Consider the following 25961-nt stretch of genomic DNA (forward strand, 5'->3'; position numbering starts at 1 on the left):
CAGGGAGGTGTCCCGGCCCAGGGAAGGCGGTTGGAACTAGAGGATCTTTAAGGTTCCTTCCAACACCTAGCAGGTTTGTTACAAAACTCAGAAGGAAAACCTCATATTCATACTGTTTGGATTTTTTTTTATTCTTGCATCTGCATCTCAAAAAACATTCTGCCTCTGCATGTTTATTATACATGTTTCTACCTTGTGTACACCCCACCTCTATCCAAGTACCTGGCCATTTCACCAAGCTGTACAGAAAGCCTAGGGCCTGAATCCCTGGCAGCTGAAACTCCAGGAAGAGGAAGGATTTACATGAGGTTTAGAATACACTGATACTACATCATATTTACTAAAAGGAAGAACAACATGGGTGCAGAAAGGCAACAACTCTTCAATAGCCAGCAGCAAAACAATGGTATTTTCAGGTATTTTCACCTTTTTGAAATAACTCTCCACAGAAATAAAGAATATGATGAACATAGTTTAATTAAGAATTAGAGCCATAGTCACATTACATTTCAGAACATGAATTCAATCTTCCCACTGCATAAAGTTCTACATCCATACTTCCTAGAACAAGGAAGGGAAAGTATCTCAGTCTTCAATACTTACATAATTTCTAAGATGAAAAATATCAGTGAAAACATTAGTATTCTTTTGGCATACTATGAAGGTAGTGCTTACTGCTTTTGGCAAGAGAAGAATTATAAATAAAAATATTTTAATATTAGGGAAAGGGAAAAACTGTATCCAAAGTGTTTCACTGAATTAATGCTTTCAAACAGTACTTCAGCCCAATAGAAGCACAACAAATTCCCAAAGCTTTTATTTTGCCCTGAAAGGCATTTGAAGCAGGAGTGTTACTCAACATACATGGCAGTTAACTACACACACATGGAAATCCACCTTTTAAAAACCCAGTAACATTTATAGTGTTTGATTCCCTTATACACAGGCACACACTTTGCTAGCTTCTGTTTCCCTTTCTAGAACTTAATGAGACTGTGCAATACTGGAGCAGTAGTCTAAAATGTCCTGTATAGTAAATTCCATAGTAATTCCTGATCCAGGGTAGCAGCGAGCTATCAGCCCTTCAAAGTGCTTGTACTGTCGTATGAATTCATCTTGCATGGAATGCCACACAACCTGACAAAGAAAGCAAACTTTAGGAAACATCAGCTGGCACAACACATTGCATAGGTTATCTAGAAAACACTGGCTCATTAATCAATCCTCACTTCAGATGTCATTTTACAGTTAAAGATTACTAATGAAGTTCAATAGCTTGAGTTACTGCATTAAAAAGAAGATTGATAGTTTTTACCCATTTAGATCTGTAATGTTGACATGACTTGTAATAAATGTGCAAAGCAGAAAATAGTAAAGAAGATGGGGACGTTTTCCTAATGGAGATATTGCTTTTGTCTTTCAGGAAAACACATTGAACCAGAAGAGTGCTATAATTGTGCCACGTTTCAGACTTTAAAAAAAGCTGTTTAAACAAGCTTAACTCAAGTCTACTTATTATTTACTCCAGCAAGAAAGTATACAGAGTGTAAGAAAAACATAAGACATTAAACTTTCAGAAAATATATAACTGAAAGTATTCTGCTGTAGTGCACCAATTAAGATTCACACCAGGTTACCCATTCATTTAAATTTATTCTCTACTTCCAATGTATTTTGCACAACAGACATCACCCATTAATGGTCAGCTAGGGAATCATAAAGGAAGTTTCTCTCTGAAATTTCTTCCACTACTCTGGTCCAAATCAGTATTAAACAAATAGAAACAGATTAGGATTATAAAAAAACCCAAGAGCTGTACTCAAAATGTTTTTAGAGTTATGTTTTATGTTTTTAGAGTTATGTTGAACATTGCCACAGAATACAAATGCAAAAGCAGTAATAAAAAGCCTCTGTGCAATTATAGGATTTTCAAGACACAATTTAGTTTACCTGAAGTAAGTTTTCTTCTTCACAGAGATGTTTATCTACCTTCTTGTAGAGATTATCCAATCCCTTCTTCACTTCTTTACCGGGATATTCCTTTATAACTTTACGAAGCTCTTGTTTATTAAAAGCCAGCTGATAGCTTACTTCCTCTTCCCGTATACCCTGTGCCACACGAGCTTCAACACCTTCAAAAAAATGCTAACAACAAGTAATAGCATTAGTCACTATCACAAATCTGAGCTGTGTGGTTAAATCTTGATTCTTTTTCATGACTGTTGTGTTTTCCCAATTTTTGTTTTTTAATTGGCATGAAGTACTGCTCAGCCATAAACATTAAAACACAGCCCAACAATGCAGTCCAAGTACTAGCATAAAATTTTTCCCTCACTTTCTTCTTCCTCAGAACCATTTGCTTATGACATTGATGTTCAGTCAGTAGTATTAATTGCTGTGAAAAATTTGGTTATTTTCATCCAAGACTGTTACCCTCATGAGTACTCTTGCCAGACATGCAGTCCAAAGTAATAAGAGATTATGACAGATGCAGTGATAAAGAGATCAAATAGTGGAAATAATACATTCAAAAACTATCATGTGCCATTTAAATGAATACTCTAATATACTCACATTTAATTTCTCAAGAGGCTGTCCAAGTGAGTAGATTACATAAGACTGAAGATGATCAGTGTATTTCTGTTTGGCTTCTTTTTTCTCAGCCTCCAGACAAGAAATTTTCAAGCGAGAAAGTGTTGCAAAAATATGATGGAAGTTCTCCATCATGACGACATCCCTGGGTGTCTTCTGGCTTTCATTAGCTACTTTCTCAACTGAAAGAAATGAGAAGCAAAATACTTTGAATACCAAAAGGACAAACAAATTCAGAAAAACAACCAATAACCATAATGCTATCAAAAAAGGAATTTTGAATTTCAGGTAACTGATTACCATTTGTATGAGTCAGAATTACCACTAAAGTGCTACCTAAGAGCCTTCAAAAGAAGCAACAGATACATTCAGGCTCTAAAATGATGAAACCTTTGTGGCAAAAAAGTCACTTATAAAAAGATACAAAATGATGATTATATATGATGTCATAACAGGTGTGAGAAACAAGTCGCATTCTGAGAAGGTTTACAAGCATGCTTTCAGTATCCCTAATAAATTGCACATGACAGAACTATTTAAGAGAAGTCACAGCAAAATCAATTCCCATCTTCACTAGGACAAAAAATTTCAATAAGGTAGTAGGGGTTTCTTAAATGTACTTCTTAATCTCAGTTTTTGCTTATTAGCTTTATGGTCAAAATTACCATCAATCCCTGAATGTAATAATAAAAATAGATAACCCTGCACACATAGCTCTTTTACTTCCCCCTTCCCCTGCCAAAAAAAAAGCCCAAACCCCAAAAAACAACAAGCAGGCAAAAAAAAAATTCTACTCATCCCTCCTTTACTGCACCTAAAAGCAGGGTGAAAGAGGATGGCTTCAACCAAGAGCAGTTAATTTTCCATTCCTATTCATCCATTAATCATTTTGCTGAGCCTATCAGGATGCCCATCATGAAAGTGATCCAGGACACCAGAGTATCAGTAATGAGCACAGATTCATTCCAGTCAAAACACTGAACTGCTAATTAGGAAAAATCTGCTACTGCCAATTTCTTTTCTTCCTATATGATTTTTTACAGGAGGAAACAAAAAGACAAGAAACCACTTCAGACTGAGCATGCCAGGTTGCTGCAATCTCCCCTCCCTCTTCAGAGTCTTAACCACTTTCCTCTGTCACAACTCCAAGTTACTTTACAGCTATGTACAAAGGAAAGTATCAAAAAGTATATTACAATCAAAAGGATTACACTTGCTCACTTAAAATAACAAAGACAACCAAAAGTTCACCATAGTTTAAAAAAAATCACCTGTTAATTGGGGCAAAATTATATATAAACAGGTGGAAACAGCTATTTTAGTAAACTATGACAGCCTCAGAAGACCTACCACTGTCAAAGACAGCTCTAATAAGTTTTATGTAGGCTTTATCTAGATCTCCTCGTCGTTCTGCATTTTTGAAAATTGATTCAGCAAGGGCTGCAAACTCTTCAAATTCAGCAACAAATGGAAGGATCCCAACTTTACTCTTCTTTGAGATTTTTACTTCATCCATCTGCTTCATCTGATTACTCTTTAATTCAAAACAAGAACAAGTGTTAGGCTCTAGGTCATGTAATAACTATTAAGAGAAAAATGCAGATGTACTGAAAAAACTGACACATATAAAAGACAGAAATAAATTCCTTCAATTACATCTATTTAGTCTTTCACCCTTTTTACCATTAATTTTTTAAAGTAAAATAATTGGAAAGAAAAAGTAAAGAAGCTATTTTATTCCCATTTATTTACTTAGTATTACGAAAACAAACACCCCATTAAAAAAAAAAAACAAATTTATGCACCAGAAGCAGTTAACAATTTTCACTTTATGATCTAACAAGGAATTTCACTTTTCTGATTCAGCCAAGCTAACAATTCCTTTTGTTGCATGAAGTCTCTTTAGTCTTCTTTTGAAGAAATTTTATTTCTGAGTGTAATAAAAAAATCAGTTTCCAAATATTTTAAGTATTAAACTGATCAAGAATGGTCAGTTTTATGATGTTTGCCTAGAGTGAGATTATATTTACGACAATAAAACAAAGTTATACCAATGACTCTGTTTTCACATGTCATATTTAATATACTGGTCATACCTGCATTAGCAGAAGAAAGTTTCAGACAGTAGAGGCTGCTTCTGCTACTGCCAAAACACCTCATACCCTTTGTACATCCACAAGGTTTGGTTTTGGCAAGTAAAAAAGGCAGAGAGCTGTATTTTACTTAATGAATTTCAGTAATCTCAGAAGGAGTACAAGTTTAAACAAAGAATTAAGAATGTCAACTAGCTCAGAACCCTGAGCAAGTGGTCTTACTTGGTACAAAAAACTACTTATTGAGGAAAACTTGAATGGAGAGGAAAAAAGAAACATAACCACCATTTATTTGAAGGCTTGGCCAGTAGAAAAGCAATAAATTACAAATTTTCACTTCAAATTTAAAGAATTTAGGTATATAGAAATGTAAAATCAAACTGGGTAGGAGTGGGCTTCCTATATTACAGTTAGCTTAATCAGAATAACTAAAGAACTTACAATGCACTTATCAAAGTTCCTTTTGACAGTCACCAAAACATTTCCAAGTGTTGTGCTGAGAAAGGACGCAGGGTCCACATTTTGTGCTGTCCATACATGATGGCTCATCTTAACTAACATATAAAGGGAATTAAAGCTATCAATCTTGTCTCCCAGTGCTATAAGGTTATTCAGCTCAGGTTCAATACAACGAAATATTTTTGTCATCATTTGTCGGATCATGTCCTTCCTATTAAAAATGCATAAGAGGAAAGTATTACTCTGACAGTTTACTAGGCTATTTTACATGCTTTTTGATATATTTATTTGATATAGTACTCTCATTTGCATTCCACAAGTCTCATGACTTTCAGAAAGTCAGTACCACACAGTAAAAATCAACAGTCACAGGTATAAAATATTCCAAAAAGTATTTTCTTTGTGGAAGCTGCCACACACTCTCAGAACTTTGCTAAGCATATTTTTTATATTATAGTGCCAAATTTCAATTTGCAAGCTATTAAGAGAATTAAACAACTATATACATGAGCACCCATTCTATATACAAAAATTATTCTTTTTACTGACACACTCAGTGTCTAGGTAAAAATTTGAAGTTCACTATTCACTTTCACTGAAATGGAATAATTTCTGATTTTAGAGAAAAAGAGTTCTATATGCCAAATAAACTCAAACATAGGCTTAAGAATCAGTAATAAAAAATAGCAGCACATACTCAGATGATACTGTTTGTGGAACACCGGAAGTGTGCGAACGAGATAGAGCTATTCCATCCATTTCCTCCACTTCATTCTGTGAGAACAAGGAATGTATGTAAAGATAAGGTTTGTCTCCAATTCTTTATCAAAACAGATACTACATCTGACAAAACCAATGTAAGTAGCAGTTCCACACCCCCAGCACCCCCCTTGCCTCCAGAGGCAGAAACAGAACAGTTTGAAAGTTTCTGGTAATTTTCCAGTCACATTCCACCAAATTTACTATTATCCACAATTACTCCACACTGTCATCCTATATAGCATGATGGAGTGTTTCTTGTCATCTTATGAGGAAACAAAGCCATGACAAAGGAAGCATGTCAGTCCTTCTGTCATAAATTTTGTTTTGGTTAGCCAAAAAAAAGATCCTTCCAGTTCATGAAGAAAAACAAATTATTTATCACCTGGATCACATAATCAGTTCCAAAGTTCTCTTTTAAACATGTCTCCTTTGAGGCCTGGTCAATACTTTTTTACTACAGTGAGAGAGAATCTAAGTCTTACCATTGTTGTTCCAGAGGTGCTCTGATGTTGTTGCAGTTTGAAAAATTTACTAATGAAGTCCTGTTCCGCCAGACACAGAGGCTCTAGTTCACTTAACACTTGCTCAAAAATCTAAAGAAAGTTGAAATATTTTATCAACACACCAAATACTATGGAGAGTTAACAATACTAATTTTAATTGTTTGTTACATATACTTTTTATCTTCAGTGAGCTTTAGAAACTTTTACTTAACAGAAATAGAAACAGTTTGTAAGTAGATGTCTAAAAATAATAGCTGCCTCTTCAACATAGTCCTTTCTTATCCATGTAATACTGTGAAGAAAAAAACAATTGATGTTTTTCCACAACTAGAAGCTTTCTAGTTGCAGCCTGAGGAAGCACTTTTGTGCTATAATGGAAACATTTTCATTTTAATAGCAAGTCTTGGGTTCTGCCACCATCTTTTCTGCCTGGGTTGCTGAGCAGAGGAAGACAAAATTAAAAGCTTCAGGAAAGTAAAACAGGTCAACTGTGTATGTTGAAGTTAACTGTTCTGTAGAAAAAGCAGAAAAAATTTCTACATAGCTGCTAGAGAAGCAAATAAGTAGGTTTTGTACTGAAGTATGTAACACAATTTTTAGATTTAAACAAAAGTAAAAACACTATTTTGGCAATAAGGAATTACAATTATTTAATTTTATTAATAAAAAATAAGGAAATTCTAAGGCAGATGTTTAACATATTTCCCTTAGAATTTTCTCTGCAAGTATTTAAAAATTAAAGCATGCAATAATTTACATAAAGTAAACCAATCTAGCCACACAGGAAATCCACACTAATGAAAACTCCCATAGGGAAAAAAACCTAACAACTCAGTGGGTCAGCTCAATAGATTATAACTCTCTATATTAAATCACATTCTCATATCCCCAATGGGTGTGAGGTACAAGTGAGAAATTGAAAATAATAGCACAATAATTGCATAAACCTGTTTTAAAAAGTTAGCCTTTTAATTCTAGACAAGTTTCTGCTACAAGTTTGCAATAACTTAACAGTTAATATTGTTTCAGGCATCTATTTCCTCCCAGGAAAAGACTAAGCAATGATTTGAAGAGGTCAGAAGAAAAACATTAATCTCCATCAAGTAATTCAATCGAGAACAACAAAATTATTTTTATCTCTGACTGATAACTGCTTGTTTTCCTTCCACAGCAGTGAGGAGTTAATTCTGCCAGAAATGGTAAGCACTGTCACTTTTAATGGTTCAGGAAAAGAAGTCAACAGATGCTGAGGACAGCAGGTTTTAAAACAGGATGAGGCCACTCCAATAATAACTTAGTGCTATTGGTTAAAGTTAAAACTGATGATAACTAATGTGAAACCAGTATAAGTAAAATTTTAGGGTCACACTCAAGTCCTGGCTAAAATTCTTATCTTCCTTATCTTTCACTTTTGCTTACATACTAGCAAAATGCCATAGAACACTGAATGAATTGAAAAAAATAAAACCAGTGGAGAATCCATCAGTTCCATTCCTATTTCCTTAAATACACATATTTGGCTTAAACTTAAAAGATATTTTTTTATGCTTGATATTCTTTAAAGACTCCACACAGCCCATAAAGGATTTAAATAGAATCTTATATTCTGAGATTAATACTGTGATCTACATATTTCTTAGGAACTGCCTTTATTAAATGTACGGCACATAAAACCTTTGATATTGGCATGTTTTAGTATTTAAAAAGTAGAGATTTTTGAGTTATAGAAGGATATGTAAGATACCTCTAATACAAAACTAAGCAAAAATCCTATGGGGTATTTTGGCTTTACCTTATCAAATTTTGTTCTGTCAGCCACATCCAGGTCAGAGGCAGACATGTTTCCCATGTCTAACAGTGAGGATGACTGAGATCTGCGGTTTCCTGAACTCTGAACAGAGAGTTTATTTAGACTAGAAGTAGACCCAGTTAATTTTCCAGAACTTCCATGAAGACCTGTGAAATAAAGACACTATGAAGAAGGAAAGTGAAGGCAGAATAAAATACTGAAGAATAGGTTTTGTCACAGAACATATGAGATCAAGAGTTGCTAGTAGTCCTATATTAAAATCAAACAACTTTTGTCTAAGCTATAAATGCTTTTGCTGTAAATGTACTCTTTCCTCATTATAAGGTAACTGAGATTCTGCAGCAATTTTCAAAATACAATATAACTATTTAAATTCTCATTGTAAAGCATGGCAAAAAGGTAAAAAAGGAACAAAACTCTAAAATACAGTAACACAGGGATTGAAGACTTGAAAGCTAAGACCAGCTATCACATTTGTGGATGTATTTTGGGCAAAGGCTGCCACAAGCAGAACTGAACCACAGGAAGGAAAAAAATTAAAATGTTTTATATACACACAGGCACTTTTTAATCTTGCACTTGATCTTTCTGCTGTTAACATCCTTTTAACTACAGTTTCATCCAGCTATTTTGCTGAATCTACAACCCTACAGTAACTCTGCTGCTAATACCCTCCCTTTGATCATAATTAAGATTCAGTCATTTCTTCATGATATTGCTGGGCCTCCTCCTAGGAGTATGTTTTTTCTTTTTTTATGTCCTTTCCTTTTCCCCTAATTTTTTAAGAAATGTTGGACTAGGACAGAGAAAGCTAATGACAAAAAAGACCAAAACATTATAATTATTTGGATTTCCCAGTAAACTTTTCACATCTAAGCCACATAGAAACTTAAAAGCAATCCTGCAAGCTTCACTTAACTGCTCTGTTGGTATCAAGTCTAGGGACACAAGACAAACTCTATAGATTTTAGCTAAATTGGCACTTCAATGTACTGGAGGAATGGAAAACTATGACAAGGTCTCAGGCACAAATACATTTTTACTATTAACTAGTAGCATGAGAAAACCAAAAGATATTGCCTTTATGTGGAAATCTTCTCAAATTCTATGTTTGGACTTAGAGCTGTGCTTCCTTTTTGGCTTGCCAGCCCAATGGTTCTGCTCACGTTTATTTCATTCTGAACAGAGTGCTTCAGTGTGAGGTAGATTCTTCCTGATGCAGCACTACATTGTAACATTGACACACATGCATTGACAACACCAACTAATGCAACTAGTTATACTCACTCTCAGTTTCCTGTTTGACAGCACTTTCTTTTCGAGGCAGTGTAGCTGGGATGGATTAGGTTGCAAGCATCAAAGACAAAGACAAGTTAAAATGCAGTTTGCACAAACCATGCACAAGATGCAAGTTAAGCTCTAACTGGAAAGAAACATGCAGAGAACTATAAGCAGCAAGTAACTACATTGCAAACACATTTAGTTGGAGAGGTACTATTCTAGAAATTCAGTATCTAAACTACATGGAAAATAGAATAAGTTTCTAGGTATTTTTTTTATAGCTATAGGTATTTTTTCTTATATAGTATGTTCAAAGAACACTTTTGGTAACATGTATTTAAGTTCTCCCAAATTGAGAAGTCCATTAAATTATTTGTCAGACTCAGTTTCCATGATAAATCATATCAACAATAGACATGAAGAAATTAAAATGTACTTATGGAATTTTTTTACTGAGTCGGAGATATTGTCCACCTTTCGAATTTAAAACACACACAATTACTCAAAATAATTAATATCAACAGTAAGACTGGCTAACCTTTCTTAGTTGTTGCAAATCAGGATATTTACATAGAGATTACATATTTTGCATTCATGCTGCACAAAAACAGATGACTGCAAATTTGGAGAGGATAAAAATAATAAACATATAGTTAAAAAATTTACAAAGAGGTTTTTATATTTTTCCTGGCTCTTTTCAAAATTGAAGTTTCCTCTAGTGGACTTCAATATGAAATTTAAAGTAAATGGGCATTTGTAGAAAATATAGAATCCCTAGAGTAAAAGGCATTTGCATACGTACACTAAAAGCAATATGAGGTTTTAAAGAGATCTTGATGAGGATGGATGCTACAAGCCTCCCAAAATGGAGCAGGCAAGCAGAACCTACTGTAATAGAATGAGTATATATTTCTAAATGCCACAAACATATCTTAAATACCAGATGTTCTCAAGTAGGCAACACTACTGATAATTGTAACACCAAATTCAAATTTAATTCCAGCCTGTTTTTTAGATCTTGGGGGTTTGGCCGATTTTGAATAAAAAAGGTTTAGGCATGATATATTTACCATATGCAACTATCATGCATTGGTCCCACTTCTTCATGGTCCTCAATTTCTAAACACATGGGACTTATGAATGTAAAGAACTACAAGATCAGGCCCTGGACAATCAGGGGAGCCTTAGTGGCTTTTAACGAGCTACATCATATAAACATATGACAATAGTAGCACTCTTTCCAACACTGACTTTATGGTATTTAAGTATCAAAGTCTTGGCTTCATCAGAAAAGAAAAAAAAAAAGAAAAAAAAGAGAAAAGACTACTTAAGACAAGAGTGAATGCTCATGACCCAGGCTGGTTTTTTGGCCATAAAAATGCAGACAAAGAACCTCGCGCTAGCACAGAATGCCAGAATTCTCCCAGCATCCCCTCTGCATTTGAGGCACTCAAATAGCAGTGCTATTCCCAAAGCACAAAAAAAAAGGCAAGAACACACACCAACACAACTTGGAAACAGGTCATCTTTAGTATTTGAGTACAACTGGAGCATTATGAACCTACACTACTCCTTAAACAAGTTTACTATTAAGAAGTGATATATTTTGAATGAATGTGCAATTAGTAATAGTACAATCACTACAATGAACACAGAAGCCTTTGAAATTACACACCCTTATGAGGCGTTGCAACACAAATAAATTTGCACAAATACATGACAGAAGTCTTCTCAAGGTGCAGCTTTTACTCTGCTGACTGGAAGGATCTCTTTCTCCAAAATGCCTGATTGCTCCATAACATTAACACAAATTAGGGAACTGCTACAAAAGCTGTCTCTCACAAGTACAAATCACAAAACAAGTGTCAAGACAAAGTGTTTAGAATGTTTCAGAAATCAATTTGTAATAGATTAATGGTATTTTTTGTCTTGCAGTAAGATTGCTTTTCAAGATTTAAGAATTCATATGTTCTGACAATGACATCTTATTGCAGCTCTGCTTTCTATGTCCAACAGCTTGCCAAGACCTATCTTTGCAGTTTTCCATCTCTCAAACAAGCCTTACTACCTTCCTGCTTTCTTCCTTTCATTACATTTTTCTGGTTTCTACCATCAAACTTCAAAGCATAAATTCAGGACCCAAAAGAGACTGATAGAACTTACTACTTACAGCTGCACATAATTTTGGAATTCAGAATTTGCACACTGGTAAATCGTGGTAAATATAAATATTTTCCAACAAGCTTTGAAACACTGCATCTCAAAATACAGAACTGACAATACATAAATACACCTATAGCACTGCTGATTTTTAAGTACCCAGTTTTGTTTTTTTTTAAGCTTTACTTCCATATTCACACTAGACTAATCCAAGTAGAAATAATCTCTTAAATATAAATACCTACACATTAACAAATTATGATTTCTAGTCTCAGGCTACATAGGTAAAGCCCCCTGAAAAAAACCATTTTAATATTTAAGTTTTACTAGGCAGGATTAGCATTATAAAACTAGCTTCTTAAAAATCCACCCAAGATTTATTAAAAGTAGCAATAACAGCAGAAGGAACACAAAACAATGCTGCCCAAACTCCCTTTCATTACAAGAGTTGATTTTTCAAATTTGTTCAGGTAACAAAGTGAAATAATTCAAGTAATAAAAAGTGAGTGTAGATTTGAAAACAGAAAAATATTGTATTTTATACTTTTATTTTGACCAACTTCACAAGATTTCAGTTGTACAACTTTGGCCTTGTGGAAGTCTGAAGTTTTACCAGTCATATTTTTCATCCAACTTCTTCCATCTTGACAAAAGTAAAGAATTATACACCATTAAAAAATTAGCCCTAGGTGTCATAATGAGTCTTTTATATGCAAATAGTAAGAATTCAAAGCAAGATATGTGCCTTCTGGAAGCTTACCAAACTTTTTTCCTTCTCTGGTTGTGCCTGTCATCTTGATCTTGGCAACTTCAAAGAAATCTTTTATTTCCCTTTCATAAAGTCGTGACAAATAATCCATATAATTCTTGAAAGAAAAATGTAAATTCAGTTAACTGGTATTCATACTGATTTTCTTCTATTATGGGTAAATAACTCTTAGAACCTATGCATTTTCAAGTCCTACTAAATAACAAACTGGTTTGGACTACATAACTATATATATTAATGCAGCATGCACAAAAATATATTTATGATATTTGAACAGCTTATATTCATTTTCATAGTGAGTTCACTAAGCATTAATCAGAAACTTCTACTTTTCCTTCACAAGTAAAAATATGCAATGCAGTACATACAGATAGGATTACTGGTGGTAGAGTCTCACAGAATTCATTTCAAGGGTAGAAGACAGAGAATTCAGCACCATTCTCCCTCTTCTATCAGACTCTTACTGTTCCCCCAAAAGCACACATAAATATGTAATTCTCTTATTTTTCAATTAGAAGATCACAAAGATGCCAACCATTCACCACCTGCTTTACACTGAAGGCAAATGAATAACTATTCGAAAGCTATTGTCAAAGTCTAATTTAAATCTTCCATTTAAGAATGACAGAATTTTAATTTAAAATACTTGTTTTGTAAGCACTAACTTTTCCTTGACTTCTACCTGAACATTTTCTATACTTCTGTAGCAATTTTTTTACTCCATGCTAGTTTTAAACAAGGTAGTTAAAAGTTACATGCATACAAGGGAAAATCATTTCTATTTAATCTACTGTACAAGAGACCTCTAAAGTTTTTGACACTTCCAAGTGAAATGAAGGTCTGTTGAAATAGAGATGTTACACAGGCAATAAGCACACCAATTTGAAATTAGCTTAATAATTTTTTCTTACTAGGCTGTTTAATGGCAAACTTGTTTTACATAAATATTAAGATAAATATCTTGTGATACCTCAGCATAGACTGAGGGAAAAAACCAATAAACAGAGCAGGAGACCACAAATACTAAAAAATGAAGTTTCCTATTCTAAAAAGGAATAAAAAAAGAGGAGCAGTGAGTTATACTTAATATATAGCAATATTAAAATGACATGTACATCCACAGAGGCAATTCTTTTGACTCTCAAGCCCAGTCTATTAGGTACATTCTCTAGAATCATTTGATCACTCCACATACCTTTGTTAACCCTTCATATTTTCCATAATCTGTGTTCTTGAGCCACTCCATCAGTTTAGCATATCGAAGTAAATCTCTGTGAAATGGATGATGATTGGGTAATGTCAATTCAGCAGAGTGCTGGGCAAGAGTGGAGCTCTGATCGTGACCCTTGATAAGAAAAAGTATTAAAGTAAATCTGGAAGCACTACACAGATGCATTAGAAGTTTCCTGAAAAATGTAATATGAAGCATCTCATTCAGACAAACAGAAAGGCCTCAAAATACCTTGCACAGAAGCAAGGTCCAGAGATGCAGGCTGAAAAAGACACCTAACCTAATACAGACACCGAATTATTACAGCCAAGGCAGGCAGTGCATCTTAATAAGCTTGTTCATTTTAAGGCTTTCTGCCTTCTGGGCGAGTCACTTTGGCACTTTTTGTAAAAGAATGCAATGTACACCTGAATGAAAATTTAATGACAATTTGATCCTGAAAATTTTTAAGAGATTATCACATTATTCCTCTAAAAAAAAAAGAAAATAGCTGCTTCTGTTTAAAGATGTTTTTCAACATACTTTAGTCCACTTTGGCCAAGCCTTCCTTGATCAGTGCACACACATTCCCTCTCCGTCCACACAAACAGACACACACAACATGCCATCAGTGAATGTTTACAGCCAGTAGCATAAACCAATCCATTTAACACAAGCCACTAATTTCATGCTCCTCCTTTACACAAAGATCCCATCATATTGCTAGAACAACACGTGATTTAGCTTTTAAAGCTTTCACTTGCTTGAACAAGCTTCCTGAGTAATTCAGGAAGAGCAAACAAGGTAACACCTCTGCACAGCCACACAGCAGAACACACAGCCACTATCCCTGGGTTAAAAGAATGGAGGATAATTTATTTAAATCATTTCCAAATGGCTTTAATATCTTCTGTAAAGTCTTTTTTTACTAGGCTTGCTGTAAATACAGCAACACAACTTATAGTCTGTGCCATGGAAGCATGCAAAGATTGTACCAATTGGTCTCCAATTCCTGCATCACATGCAGGTGCTTTATAGAGGTTAGTCAATGTCCATCCCTGAGAGAGGAAGCATTCCTGACAGTTCCATCTTGGACACGACAAGTCAGCAATAAGAATAAGCTACACCATTTAAAAACTGCCTTTGCCTGTTTCTAAGTTGGAACAGAAGCCACTTTGGATCAAAACTAAAGCAACTTTGTCTTACCCTTTTTCTGTTGTACTGGATACTAATCAGTTCAAGCCTTTTGTTAGAAAAAGCTCTTCCACAATACATTCACAGACTTGTTTAAAAAAAAATCTAAGATTTAATTTGTAAAATACCAACTTTTACTAAGTAATGCAACATGAACACTGGCAGCTTCTGGATAAAAATGAACTACTACATAACAATCATAGAATGGTTTGAGTTGGAAGGGATCTTAAAGACCATCTAACTCCAGCTCCCTTGCCATGGGCAGGGACACCTTCACAAGACCAGGCTGCCCAAAGCCCTATCCTTGAACAACTGGACTTGAACACTTCCAGTGATGGGGCATCCTCAAGCTCTTTTCGACCTGTCCCAGTACATTTTTGTATCCAACATGAGCGTGAACTTACTCTGAGCCCTGCTCTTTTAACTACATAAACTGACATACAAATAGACCCAAAGAAACAAGTCCTGGCCAACTTCATTAATTTATGCTCACAGAAAATGGGGAAGGATAACACTATAAATCTTTCTTATAAAAACAATCCTGTAGTCTGACTTCAACAAAAAGCTAGTGTAATTATTGGAACATATAATTTGGAATTGGAATCCAGCCAACATTAGCAACACAGCTGCTCTTATGATTGCTGAGGTCATACTCAATATTGTGGGCATACTTTTGGGGATACATATAGGAAAACTTCTCAACCAATCTTTGATATGCTTCTGTGAAAAAAAAAAAGATTAGAGAAACTCCCTCTAACCCCTCATTTGTCACATTCCTACACCATGTGTTTTTAATGCTCATTACAGTTTAACGTAATTTACCTGGTGGCTGTCACAGCTTTCATCAACTACATCAGTGCAAATGCTAATTCATATTACTGCTAGGAAATACTGAGCTATCCAAATTTTTATTTCTTCTTTCATGTAACCATTTTATTCATGTCCCTTTATTACACACAACTTCTCTGGTAGTTGCATTCTTCATAAAGGTAGATGACAAATTCCCTGACAAGGTAAATTTCTCTCTCCAGGCCAACTTTTCCACAGGACTAATCATTCTAGTTACAGTAAAGCATGTTCTGTTCAAGACTGCTCTAAACCATTACAGAGCTTCTAGAGGTACCTTTCCCATCTCATTTAGGGGCTTTCTGTTATTACACATAAATTTATACCGTTACCAAATGACACCATGAATTTGTCATTCAACTATTTCATCATTTCAAAGCTTCAACCTGCTTCATATTTCAAAGGCAGAAAGCCTGGAGTTGCCTTTAAATTGAATGCTGAAGCTGGTTGTTAAAAAATCTTTAAAGTAATAGGTTAATTAATTATTAGTATTACACAAAAAAGACAACTACATTAACTGTTAGTAATCAGTTTTTAACACTGCAGCAAATGGCTATCTGAAGTTGCATTTCTGTTTAAAATTTTTAATATTTATCCTCTTTTTAATGTAAAGGAGGTGAAGCACTTCAGTATCTTACAACCATAGTTTAAATCAAGCATTGATTATTTTGCTTTTCAAAAAATAAAGAGCAATTTCACACTTTCAAGGAAATATATTTAGGCTCAAACGCCAATATAACTATGTTTTACAACTAATGACTTCCAAATCAGAATGTCTAGCTTATATTAACAGCTTCCTAGACATTATAATGTTTTCATTTGTGTTTTTAATTTAGGATTCTTTATCTTAGCTTTTTTTCGAAAATGCTTTAAAATACTTTTTTAAGAAACATTCTAAACAACTAATGCAACTCTTCAGATGTTAAAGGCAACAAAGTATTGGAGTTGAGGTTTTCAACAACATCAGACTAAGAAATTGCTATATTCCTCAAACTAACAAAACAAGCTCATTTTAATAAGATTACAAAAGGATCTGATATACCTCCACAACTCCTCACAGCTAACAGCAAGCCAAAGCTTTTTAGAGGACAAGTTTGTATGAAAAACAATGTGAGGCCACTAACAGTATCAGAATTCTAAAAAAGTAAAACGTCAATTGGTAATAACATTCTCAACAGCACTGAAAAGTGTCTTAAGAATAATAACTTCATCTAATACACATAATATTACACGGTAATAATAATCTCTCACCATTTTTTAAAAAATAAAATCCTCAGAAGAGAACATCAGAAAGACATTCTATTTAACAGCCACTTCCATACACAAGTCCAATATTCAAACTCTGTGGATGCATTTACACAACATGGTTTCTACTTGCTCATTTGAGATCTGGGACACATAGTCTGTACCCAGATTTTCAAAATATGGAAAGCGACAGAGGAAAAATACCTTCTTAAGAGCAGAAGCTAAAGGCAAAAAAAATTATTATACTGTAGAATTCTTCTGCAAAATGAAGAAAACTATTATGCCTGGAATTCTTCTGCAAAGTGAAGAAAAGTAGGAAGCAGTTATCCTTGCCATAAAAAGCCAGGCTCTAAATGCAATTCTCCATACAATTATCCAGTGTTACTCTATTCCACTTTCTGCACACACTGTAATACATAAAATTTAGAACTGTAAAACTTTTATTGAGCTAATATGTATAAAACCAGAATTACTATTTCTTATTTACAAATACTGCAATTTCACACATTTGCAATACCTGTACTGTTGTACATTTATTACTATTTCCTGAAAATATTTTTGTTCCATGCATGTCAATCTGTCTCTAAGCAACTTTTGGGAATGAGATCAGAGGAATGTTAGCTCATAAACAGATGAACAAAGCTTAAGGGCTGACAAAAATAATAGAAGTGAAAAGGGATGTAAGTCTGATGCCCTGTAATCAGACAGGACAAATTTCCTTTTGCAGAGTCAAAAATGCAGCTGCTAGTTAGATAATTTCAAGCTCAGGAAAAAAAACTGGTTAGAAAATTTTGTATCAAACTCAATGTACTCACTGGAACTGAATGATAGGAGAACCTGTTATAGAGCTGAAGGAGGGTCTGAGTAAACTGATTGAAGATAAAAAACACACACATTAAAAAGCTGAGGCTAAAAAAACCACCCAGACTTTAGGAAACAAGTGTCAGGACAATGTTTTATGAATAATTCAAGTTAAGAAACAAAACCAAGGTTCAGACATTTTATTTTGTATGTTTGGTTTTGGTTTGGGGCTTTTTCCATGGTCTTTGAAGTTCAGACGGCAAGACCTTCTATATTTTCAGCAACTAACATCCTTAAAAAGGTCACTGCTTTTTCTCCTCAATTATCAAGCTCTACAATTAAAATAAATCCTTATATATCACATAATGCATTTAATTCTGATAGCAAGCTGTAGTGGTTTTGGTTTGTCAATTTGAGATTTTGGGGGGTTTTTAAAAAGAAACGTTTGGGGTTTTTTGTTAATGTAAGTGATTCCTGCAGGCAGTTAATGTTTGGTATGCTCAGCTGTGCCTGAAGACCTTCTAGCATTTCCTGATTACAGCACAGAATATGTCCAATTTTAGATAGATTGCTTTCCTTCTCCAGAAAAGTTTGTGATCAAAAATTGCATATTCAATAGTAAGAAATAATACCTGCTGAACAAATACGCTGTTCAAATGACTGGCAAGTCTCCGTGCAAACTGCTCCCGCAGGTCACTAAACCGCTGCTGCTGCTGCTTCACTGCATGAAGCATGTCATGTCCTACAAACAAAAAGGACTTTAGAGTGTACAAAATACAGAGTAATATATTGAAAAAGGGAACCAAGAGGACCAGAGGTCACAATTCCTTCAATCAACAGAACAAAATCTGAGACTAGTTGGCAAGGCACTAGTATAATAAATTTTGTTAGACAGTAGTCTGACAAAAACGTTACCTGGACGAAGAGCTACATTCATACACTGCAGAAGGGCATCTGCTGCATTAGTGCAGGCCTCAATGCCTCGAGAAGATGTCAGATCTCCCTCCTGAAGGGCCTTTATATGGCCCTTAGCCAGATCCATGTGATTCTACAAAATAATGGATAGTATTGTCCATAAGCTGAAAGCAAATTAGTTTGCTATGCTAGTGAACCAAGAAGGATAAATACAATTTTGTCATTATAACTTACTGAAAATAGTGCAACAATTAAAGAGGGTAACAACCTAAAAGAATTTTATACCTGACATGAGCAACCATAGTAAACGTAACAAAAATGCTTACCACTAGGAACTCTATCTCTGACAGTAGTTTAACATTATTTGTGTTGCTGAGATGAATTAGGTGGTTGCTTTCTGAAATTTGATCCATTTGCTCCTTTACACTCTGAAGCATTTCTTCATAACTGCTCAGCTTTAGCTCAATTTGGTCAACTTCCTTTAGAGCTTCATCCAACAACTTCATCAAGATATTCACCTGTTTCTCTGAGGCCATAATAGACTGAATATTTGCCTGTAAAGGAAATAAAGTCACATTTTAGAAGACATTTTCATATCTCAAAAGCATTCTGATATCTCCTTCTCCCTCTATTACTGTCAAATAGTTTCCAAAACTCTGGATGAAATCAACAAAAGAAAATAATATAAGCCATAGTGTTACTGAACACACAAATTTGTCAATCTATGACACATTCAGTAAGATATAAAGCCAAAACTTTGCTCAAGTTCTTGGAGCTGAAGTATTGGTCTGCAGGAAAACAAAAAGCCAAAGAGTAATCTCTACTATACCAGAATATTTTTAGTTCCAAAAAACACAAGCATAGGTGATAGGGTCAGATTTTCTGTTGCAATATCAGCAATGTATGCTATGACAGCAGCCATTTTCAAAATATACAAGAAATACACAACTTGACAGTTTGAGGAGGTTGTTGATGATTCCCTCAAGTCTGTACCCCCTGCATCTCCTAAGATTTCCAAGTGACCTCTAGGATGCTGGCTTGTCTAAAAACCATCTACATTTCAGTATGTGACAGGTCATGCTAACTACCTTTTCAGAGAATGCCCTTTGGTCAGTATCAAAGAGAACAGTTCAACATGCTGGCACACGATACATCAGAAGGAATGCTTACCCCATGCAGCATCAACACTGTACATCAGAAGGAATGCTTACCCCATGCAGCATCAACCCTGTACATCAGAAGCAATGCTTACCCCATCCAGCATCAACACTGTACATCAGAAGGAATGCTTACCCCATGCAGCATCAACACTGTACATCAGAAGGAATGCTTACCCCATGCAGCATCAACACTGTACATCAGAAGGAATGCTTACCCCATCCAGCATCAACACTGTACATCAGAAGGAATGCTTACCCCATCCAGCATCAACACTGTACATCAGAAGGAATGCTTACCCCATGCAGCATCAACACTGTACATCAGAAGCAATGCTTACCCCATGCAGCATCAACACTGTACATCAGAAGGAATGCTTACCCCATCCAGCACCTGCAGCTCTCTTGACAACTTCTCTGCAAAGGCTTCAGCATTAGCAATAGCGTATTCACACCCTTCCATCATTATTTCAATATCCTGTTCCTCTCTTGCATTTAACTCCTGGTATTCATCCACAGCTTCTTCGTCACCTCCTGCTACACTTTGATTCTCTCCACTTGGAACAGATTCTTAGGCAGAGAAGGAAAATAAAACACGTTATCAAGTCCAGAAAGTCACAAGCATTTTAAGAGTACTAAAGTATGTTTAAACTACCTGTAAGTAAATCAATCCATTAAACAACTCTCCCAAAAAGCACCTGCTGCCTATTAACACATTTTTTCAAGTCTCAGTCTTCCACACGCTTCATTACAATTTCCAGAACTGATTCCCAACAGTGATGTTTTCCAAATTATGTAACATAAGCAAAATACAAATATTCACCTTCTTTTATTCCAAGGAAAAACCCAGTCTCAGTTTATTTACCTCTTACACTAGTAATCAGCATTAGAATATATTACAGTATGACACTCAATTTGTTAGTGGAAAATCAGTACAAATTAGATTCTCTCTTTTGGTTGACAGAGCATAAAGGAAACATACCAAAGTTGATTAATACATATACTACTGATTAAATAAAAGTTATCTTGACACTCGAGATGAGTTTCACAACAGGAATATCAGTACTGAGATAAGTGAAAATCAAATAAACAATGGTTTCCTTAACTACAATTCTCACAACAGTGTTTAACGAATTTAACAAGCCACTCAAAGGCTGGCAAATGAATATTAACACAGTCCAACCAGAAAGTATTTGAGACATTTGAAACATCTCTCTTATCTCTAGCAACTTAATAAGCTAACCAAAGCACTAAAAAACCAACCAACCAAACAAAAAGCATATTATTTAATGAAATTGCTTACAAGGCAAAATAAAGGAAAAAGGTGTTACGCACCTTCTGCAACTTTAGGAAGTTCTGAAGAATTAAAAGGTATGGAAAAGCAGAGGAAAGGAAGCAGAGAATGTTAGCTAGACAAAGCACGAACAGTGTGTATACATTTAAGTGGCAGTAAGTTTGAATGTTTTATTATTGCACAAACTTGAACTGTTAGATGTTTAAAACAAATTCTGGTCAACACCAAAACACAGAAATGCTATCCTTCCTGTTTCACATTTCCAATTCAAGTTTTTCTGCACACACCAGTCTAGTATTTAATACCAGTAGTTTCACCACTTCTGACAGACTCTATATGATATACTCCTACTTGCTAAGTTTTACTATAAAATGTTAACTATTTAAAGATAATGTGACCATAAAGTATTTACTACAGGATAATCAAACAAGATACAAAGCCATCCAAAGCCACCAGTCACATAAATTGTAATAGAGTCTAGCAGAATTTAGCACGTGCCTCACAGTCAATGAACTAGAACTCTCATATAAAACCCCCTTACCTTTTAGAATGCTACAAACTCTCGCTTTTCAAAGCATTTTTCTAATTCAGGGGAAATGCAAATGAGAACAAAAGCAGATTTGTTACACATTTAGACCTACCAGTTCTTGGAGGTAGATTTTTGTTCAAGAAACAGAATGTCTCAGAAATACAGAAAGCTTATCAATATTTAGAACATCATTAATGAAGTATTTTGTCTCCGTTCTCAGTTTTCTAAGAAAAAATCTGCTATATAGTCATCTCACTTATCTGAAGACTTAGAAAATATAAAGTTGAAAAGAAGTAAGAATAAGAAAACAAGAAAACACATCAGAATTAAGAGTATTTTTTAGTGTATCTGTTTTAAATCAGTAATTACTAAACTTTATATTTCAAATACAATTGTAGAAATTTACCTTCCAGCAGCTGTGAACTAACATTAATAAAGTCAATTTTCTTTCTAAGGTATCTCTGATTGAGTTTCCAGATACATGAAATGAAGGTGTTCTTTTCCACTGTGCTGCTTGCAACCCATTTGTACACTTTGTCAAAATGCAAATCAAATTCAGGACTCTCCTGCAAAAGATGAAATATGTTACATGCTCCACAGTCAAATGATTCTCTAAGTAGCAGAGACTGTCCACACATTTAATAATGGAGATGACAGGATAAAAATTAAATTACACACATGTCAACCTGAAGCTCATACAGCAACTTTAGGACCCTCATGGACCTTAATAAAGGTCCTAAAATAGTGATAGTGAAGAACCAGAATCCACGCTATGACAGTAGTATTTTGTCAAGGCAAGTAAGACAAAAATAACACAATACACAGATGTGTAAGATTTTTCATGAAGTTTATGACAACAAATTAATTTAGGAGGGCAAAAATAGGTTGCTCCTGTTCTGTGGAAAAGTCCACCATACCCGGACTGTATGCTTCCAGCTCACCCTCAAGCTTATATACTGCTTATTAAGAACGTTGTAAATGTCCCAGCAAAAAAACATTACATGTAGCAGAACATTTTGGATATTTTAACAATTTATTACTGTAATTAGTAGAACAGTCATAAATTCTCTTACTGGAAATTAAGCTTGGGTGAAAAAATTTACATAAGACTTAAAAAGTACTACTGGTCCTTAGCAGATGCTCTCTACAGTCACTGAGAGATCACTACAAATAACAGGGCACATATTGAGACTACTGCTATTCAAGCATATCTAGACTACTGTTACTCAATTAACCAGGGTCATATTCTTGCAAAGGCTGAAAGAAAATGCAGGCACAGGCAGCACAGGAATGTATCACCTTAATTAGCCTGTTATCAATCTAATTTTTAAAGCAGCCAGTAACAAGAAGTTAAGTCTGACTTGGAATGAAGAGGATGTTGTGAGCAGAGGACTAAACAAAAAAGTGACACATACTTTAGCAGCATCTTTGGCATCAACAACAGCAAGGTCCCGAAGTGCCCACGCAGTCTGCCTTTTGTAAAAATCTCCCTTGTCCGATTTTTTCACTTTGACCACGTTTACTTGCACTGGTCGTTCTGTTGTCACTATTAAGTGAAGCAAGAGAGTCACTTCAAAACACACATCATTTCAAAACACACATCCTGCTTTCACATTTGTGTCTGCTGTACTTCCACTTCTCAAATAAATTATCTGTGGGGGAGATTTCATAGTATTTAGCTGATGAAAAGAAACATTTTGAAACATTTTCATCCACAATAACCACAGCTCAGTTTAAGCTGATATCTCTATACAGCTCATGAGGTTATGACCCCAAGTTTCAGCTATTTCTTTGATAGAGCAGATTTGGGACCATGATCATGTAACTGACAAAGCACAAACATAAATGGAGAGTACAGTCAGAATAAAAACACTTTCAGACATTTTTCAGTCAAAAAAATATTCTAGCAAGCTAATTTATTGACAGATCAACCCAAAGCACCTTATTTTTTAAGAGATATAATGTAATAATAGGCACTTAAAGGAACATTAGAACTCAATTCAGTTGCTGTGCCCTTCCTTGGACTCTAACAAATATTCTTTAAAGCATTTTATTTAGGCTTATCAGCTTAGATGATTACTAAACCCTGTTTTAAGTACTACATAAAGCCTGCTTCAAAAGCCCACCAGTGCCAAAAGAATAACTTTTGATTCCTTCCTTTCAAATTACAATGAGATCTGTGAATCAAAGTAGTGGGCTTTGCTTCTTTTTTTAGTAGAAGCAATAATGAAAGTACAAGCTAAAACTAATTTTCTCCGTTAGGAATGGAAAGCACCTGCTTTACACAAGTCAAGAATAAGGATTGTACATTAAGAGAAAACAAATGCAACCAAGAAAAAACAAAGGTGAAGACAACAAATACAGTCTGGTATTCCTATGTACCTGTGGCACACAAAAAGCAGTTCCTCTTCTTTTTGCCTGCTTTGCACACATTCACAATGCTCAATAAACGTTCATCATTGGGAGTGAAAATATCCCTCTGCAAAGCATGCTTGATTGCAGTCATTTTCTCTCAGCTGAAAGATTTTAGGAGGTAAAAATAAACTCAAGCACATTTAACAGACACACATAAAAAAAGAAGCAGTCGTGTACTTACAGTAACTACAGGATTTTAAAATTCAATTTTACAGATAACTTAATGACTTGTAATCTAGACAGGTATGACTTGGGTAGAAGACCAGACCACTTTAGGAAAAAATATTTTAAAAAAGCTTACTCACTTATTTCAATTAGAAAACTGTAATTTATTAATACCTGGATGATCCTTCAGCTTAAATTAATGGAGTACAAAAAGCTTCTTTGTAGTAGAGGGAAATACCAGGCATTAACATAAAAAAGCGTAAACTGGAACCAAGCAAAAAAGACCATCTAATGCTCAAGCTTGTAGAACTCAATCACATATGCACAAAAAATAACAAACAAAACAAACAAAAAACCCCACCAAGCTCCAGAAAACTAAGGAATCAGCCATATTCACTTGATTCCAAACAGTTTCTCACACTACATAGAGATTTTCTCTAGATTGAATAGAGAAACGCATTAGACATCACATTCCAGTGTTTTCATTTAAACACAGAAGTTTCAATATTATCTGTGCCTTAAAATTCTACAATTCATTAAATGCATGATTAGTATACACAACATGCTACACTGCTTGATGCTGAGACAATATATGGAGTTGAATTTCAGGCTGGCTTGCTCTCTTGAAGATGCCTGAGCTGCTTTCTCTGATAAACTCACAGAAAAGACAAAGTCTTGGGCACTACAGTAATTTTGAAGATTATTAACTCAAGAACTTTGTGAAAAGAAGGGCCATCATGCCAAAGTGGAAACAGTACTGTCAACAGAGCTCAGGGCGTGCTGTTGATACAACACCCTATGGCAATGTACCACTCCATAGCTGCTACTAACTTTCCTTCTCTTCATTAAATGCTGGGCCCACCTTTTCTTTCCCAAATTGTAGCAGGTCACCATTCCTGTTACTCTTCAACAGATGCATAAGATGAACATACAAAATTCTGATAATATGCTGCATTTCAGATTCAGATGCCTCTTTCCTTCCTTATTTAGAATTTTATTTTCTGCTCTAAGTCACAATCAAACTGCAACTACTAACTCTCCCGTGTCAGTGCTAACACAAGTTGTCCAGCTTAGGCAGAATACACCTTTCCCATACAGCACAGCATGATAAATCCAAGATCCAAGGTTGGCTCTCACATACAGTTCAACTTCATTCCCATTAGTCACAGTCACCAAAACCTTCCCACTGTGCCCGGATTAAGCACAAAATTCGGCTTTTCAAACTTGAATCCTGCTGTCTCAAAGGAACATAGAATTTAGCCTAAGGAGCTAGAAATAAAGCTGCTTCCTCATAAAAAAAAGCTTCAAGAAAGCAGAGACCACACCAGACTCAGATAAATCCCTTTAGACACTGCTGCGTTTTTCCCTGTAATGTTCCAGACAAAGACTACGTGAAATCTGTCAGAGATACCGCATCCCAGCCGCGGCCTGTCCAGGAACACACGCCAGCCGGGCCCGGAGTGCGCTACGGCTGCCAGCCCTGCCCGGCCTCCGCCAGGCTGCAAACAGGAACAGCCGCCGCTCCCGCATCCCACCGCTCACTACACACCACAAGGGCGCAGCCCAACCACAGCACCGCCGGAAACCAATCACACGATAACAATTTAACAGAAACACTCAGAAGAGCTACCTAGAGCAGCGGCGGCCTCCCGAGGGCCCGTCTGACACCGCTTCACCGCCTCCCGCCTGCGAGTCCCGCACAAGCGGCCCCCGACCCGCCCCGAACCCGGCGGCACCGCCACGGCCGAGCCGGCCCGCGGA

General features: G+C 35.4%; 1 protein-coding gene across 8 annotated transcripts; it reads right to left on the reverse strand.

Moving 5' to 3' along the window:
- Positions 1-459: 459 nt before the first annotated feature.
- Positions 460-25961, reverse strand: EXOC1 (exocyst complex component 1). Of its 8 annotated transcripts, XM_066548417.1 has the most exons (21): positions 25831-25961; positions 24003-24136; positions 23036-23166; positions 22027-22186; positions 21133-21153; positions 20180-20367; positions 18967-19194; positions 18641-18773; positions 18358-18467; positions 17740-17793; positions 13625-13774; positions 12421-12526; positions 9507-9551; positions 8202-8365; positions 6389-6499; positions 5842-5918; positions 5127-5355; positions 3943-4126; positions 2575-2774; positions 1951-2145; positions 460-1137 (listed from the first exon to the last, which is right to left on the reverse strand). In XM_066548417.1, exons 2-21 carry the CDS (start codon positions 24124-24126, stop codon positions 985-987), a joined length of 2763 nt encoding a protein of 920 aa, XP_066404514.1. In that variant the 5' UTR covers positions 24127-24136; positions 25831-25961; the 3' UTR covers positions 460-984. The 8 variants fall into 8 exon arrangements, with proteins under 8 accessions (XP_066404514.1, XP_066404515.1, XP_066404516.1 ...); XM_066548418.1 differs by lacking the exon at positions 21133-21153; XM_066548419.1 differs by lacking the exon at positions 9507-9551.

Source organism: Molothrus aeneus, chromosome 4 (genome assembly GCF_037042795.1).
Source record: "Molothrus aeneus isolate 106 chromosome 4, BPBGC_Maene_1.0, whole genome shotgun sequence".
Lineage (NCBI taxonomy): Eukaryota > Metazoa > Chordata > Aves > Passeriformes > Icteridae > Molothrus > Molothrus aeneus.

What these genes read in the sequence shown, in the direction of transcription:
- EXOC1 (XM_066548417.1), bottom strand. Translation starts at nt 24,126, where the DNA reads ATGACTGCAATCAAGCATGCTTTGCAGAGGGATATTTTCACTCCCAAT. An exon ending in TAGAGCTGTCTTTGACAGTG is followed by an intron (nt 2,775 to 3,942) that starts GTAGGTCTTCTG and finishes CATTTCTTTCAG; the next exon opens with TTGAGAAAGTAGCTAATGAA. An exon ending in AAGAAGAAAACTTACTTCAG is followed by an intron (nt 1,138 to 1,950) that starts GTAAACTAAATT and finishes TTTCTTTGTCAG; the next exon opens with GTTGTGTGGCATTCCATGCA.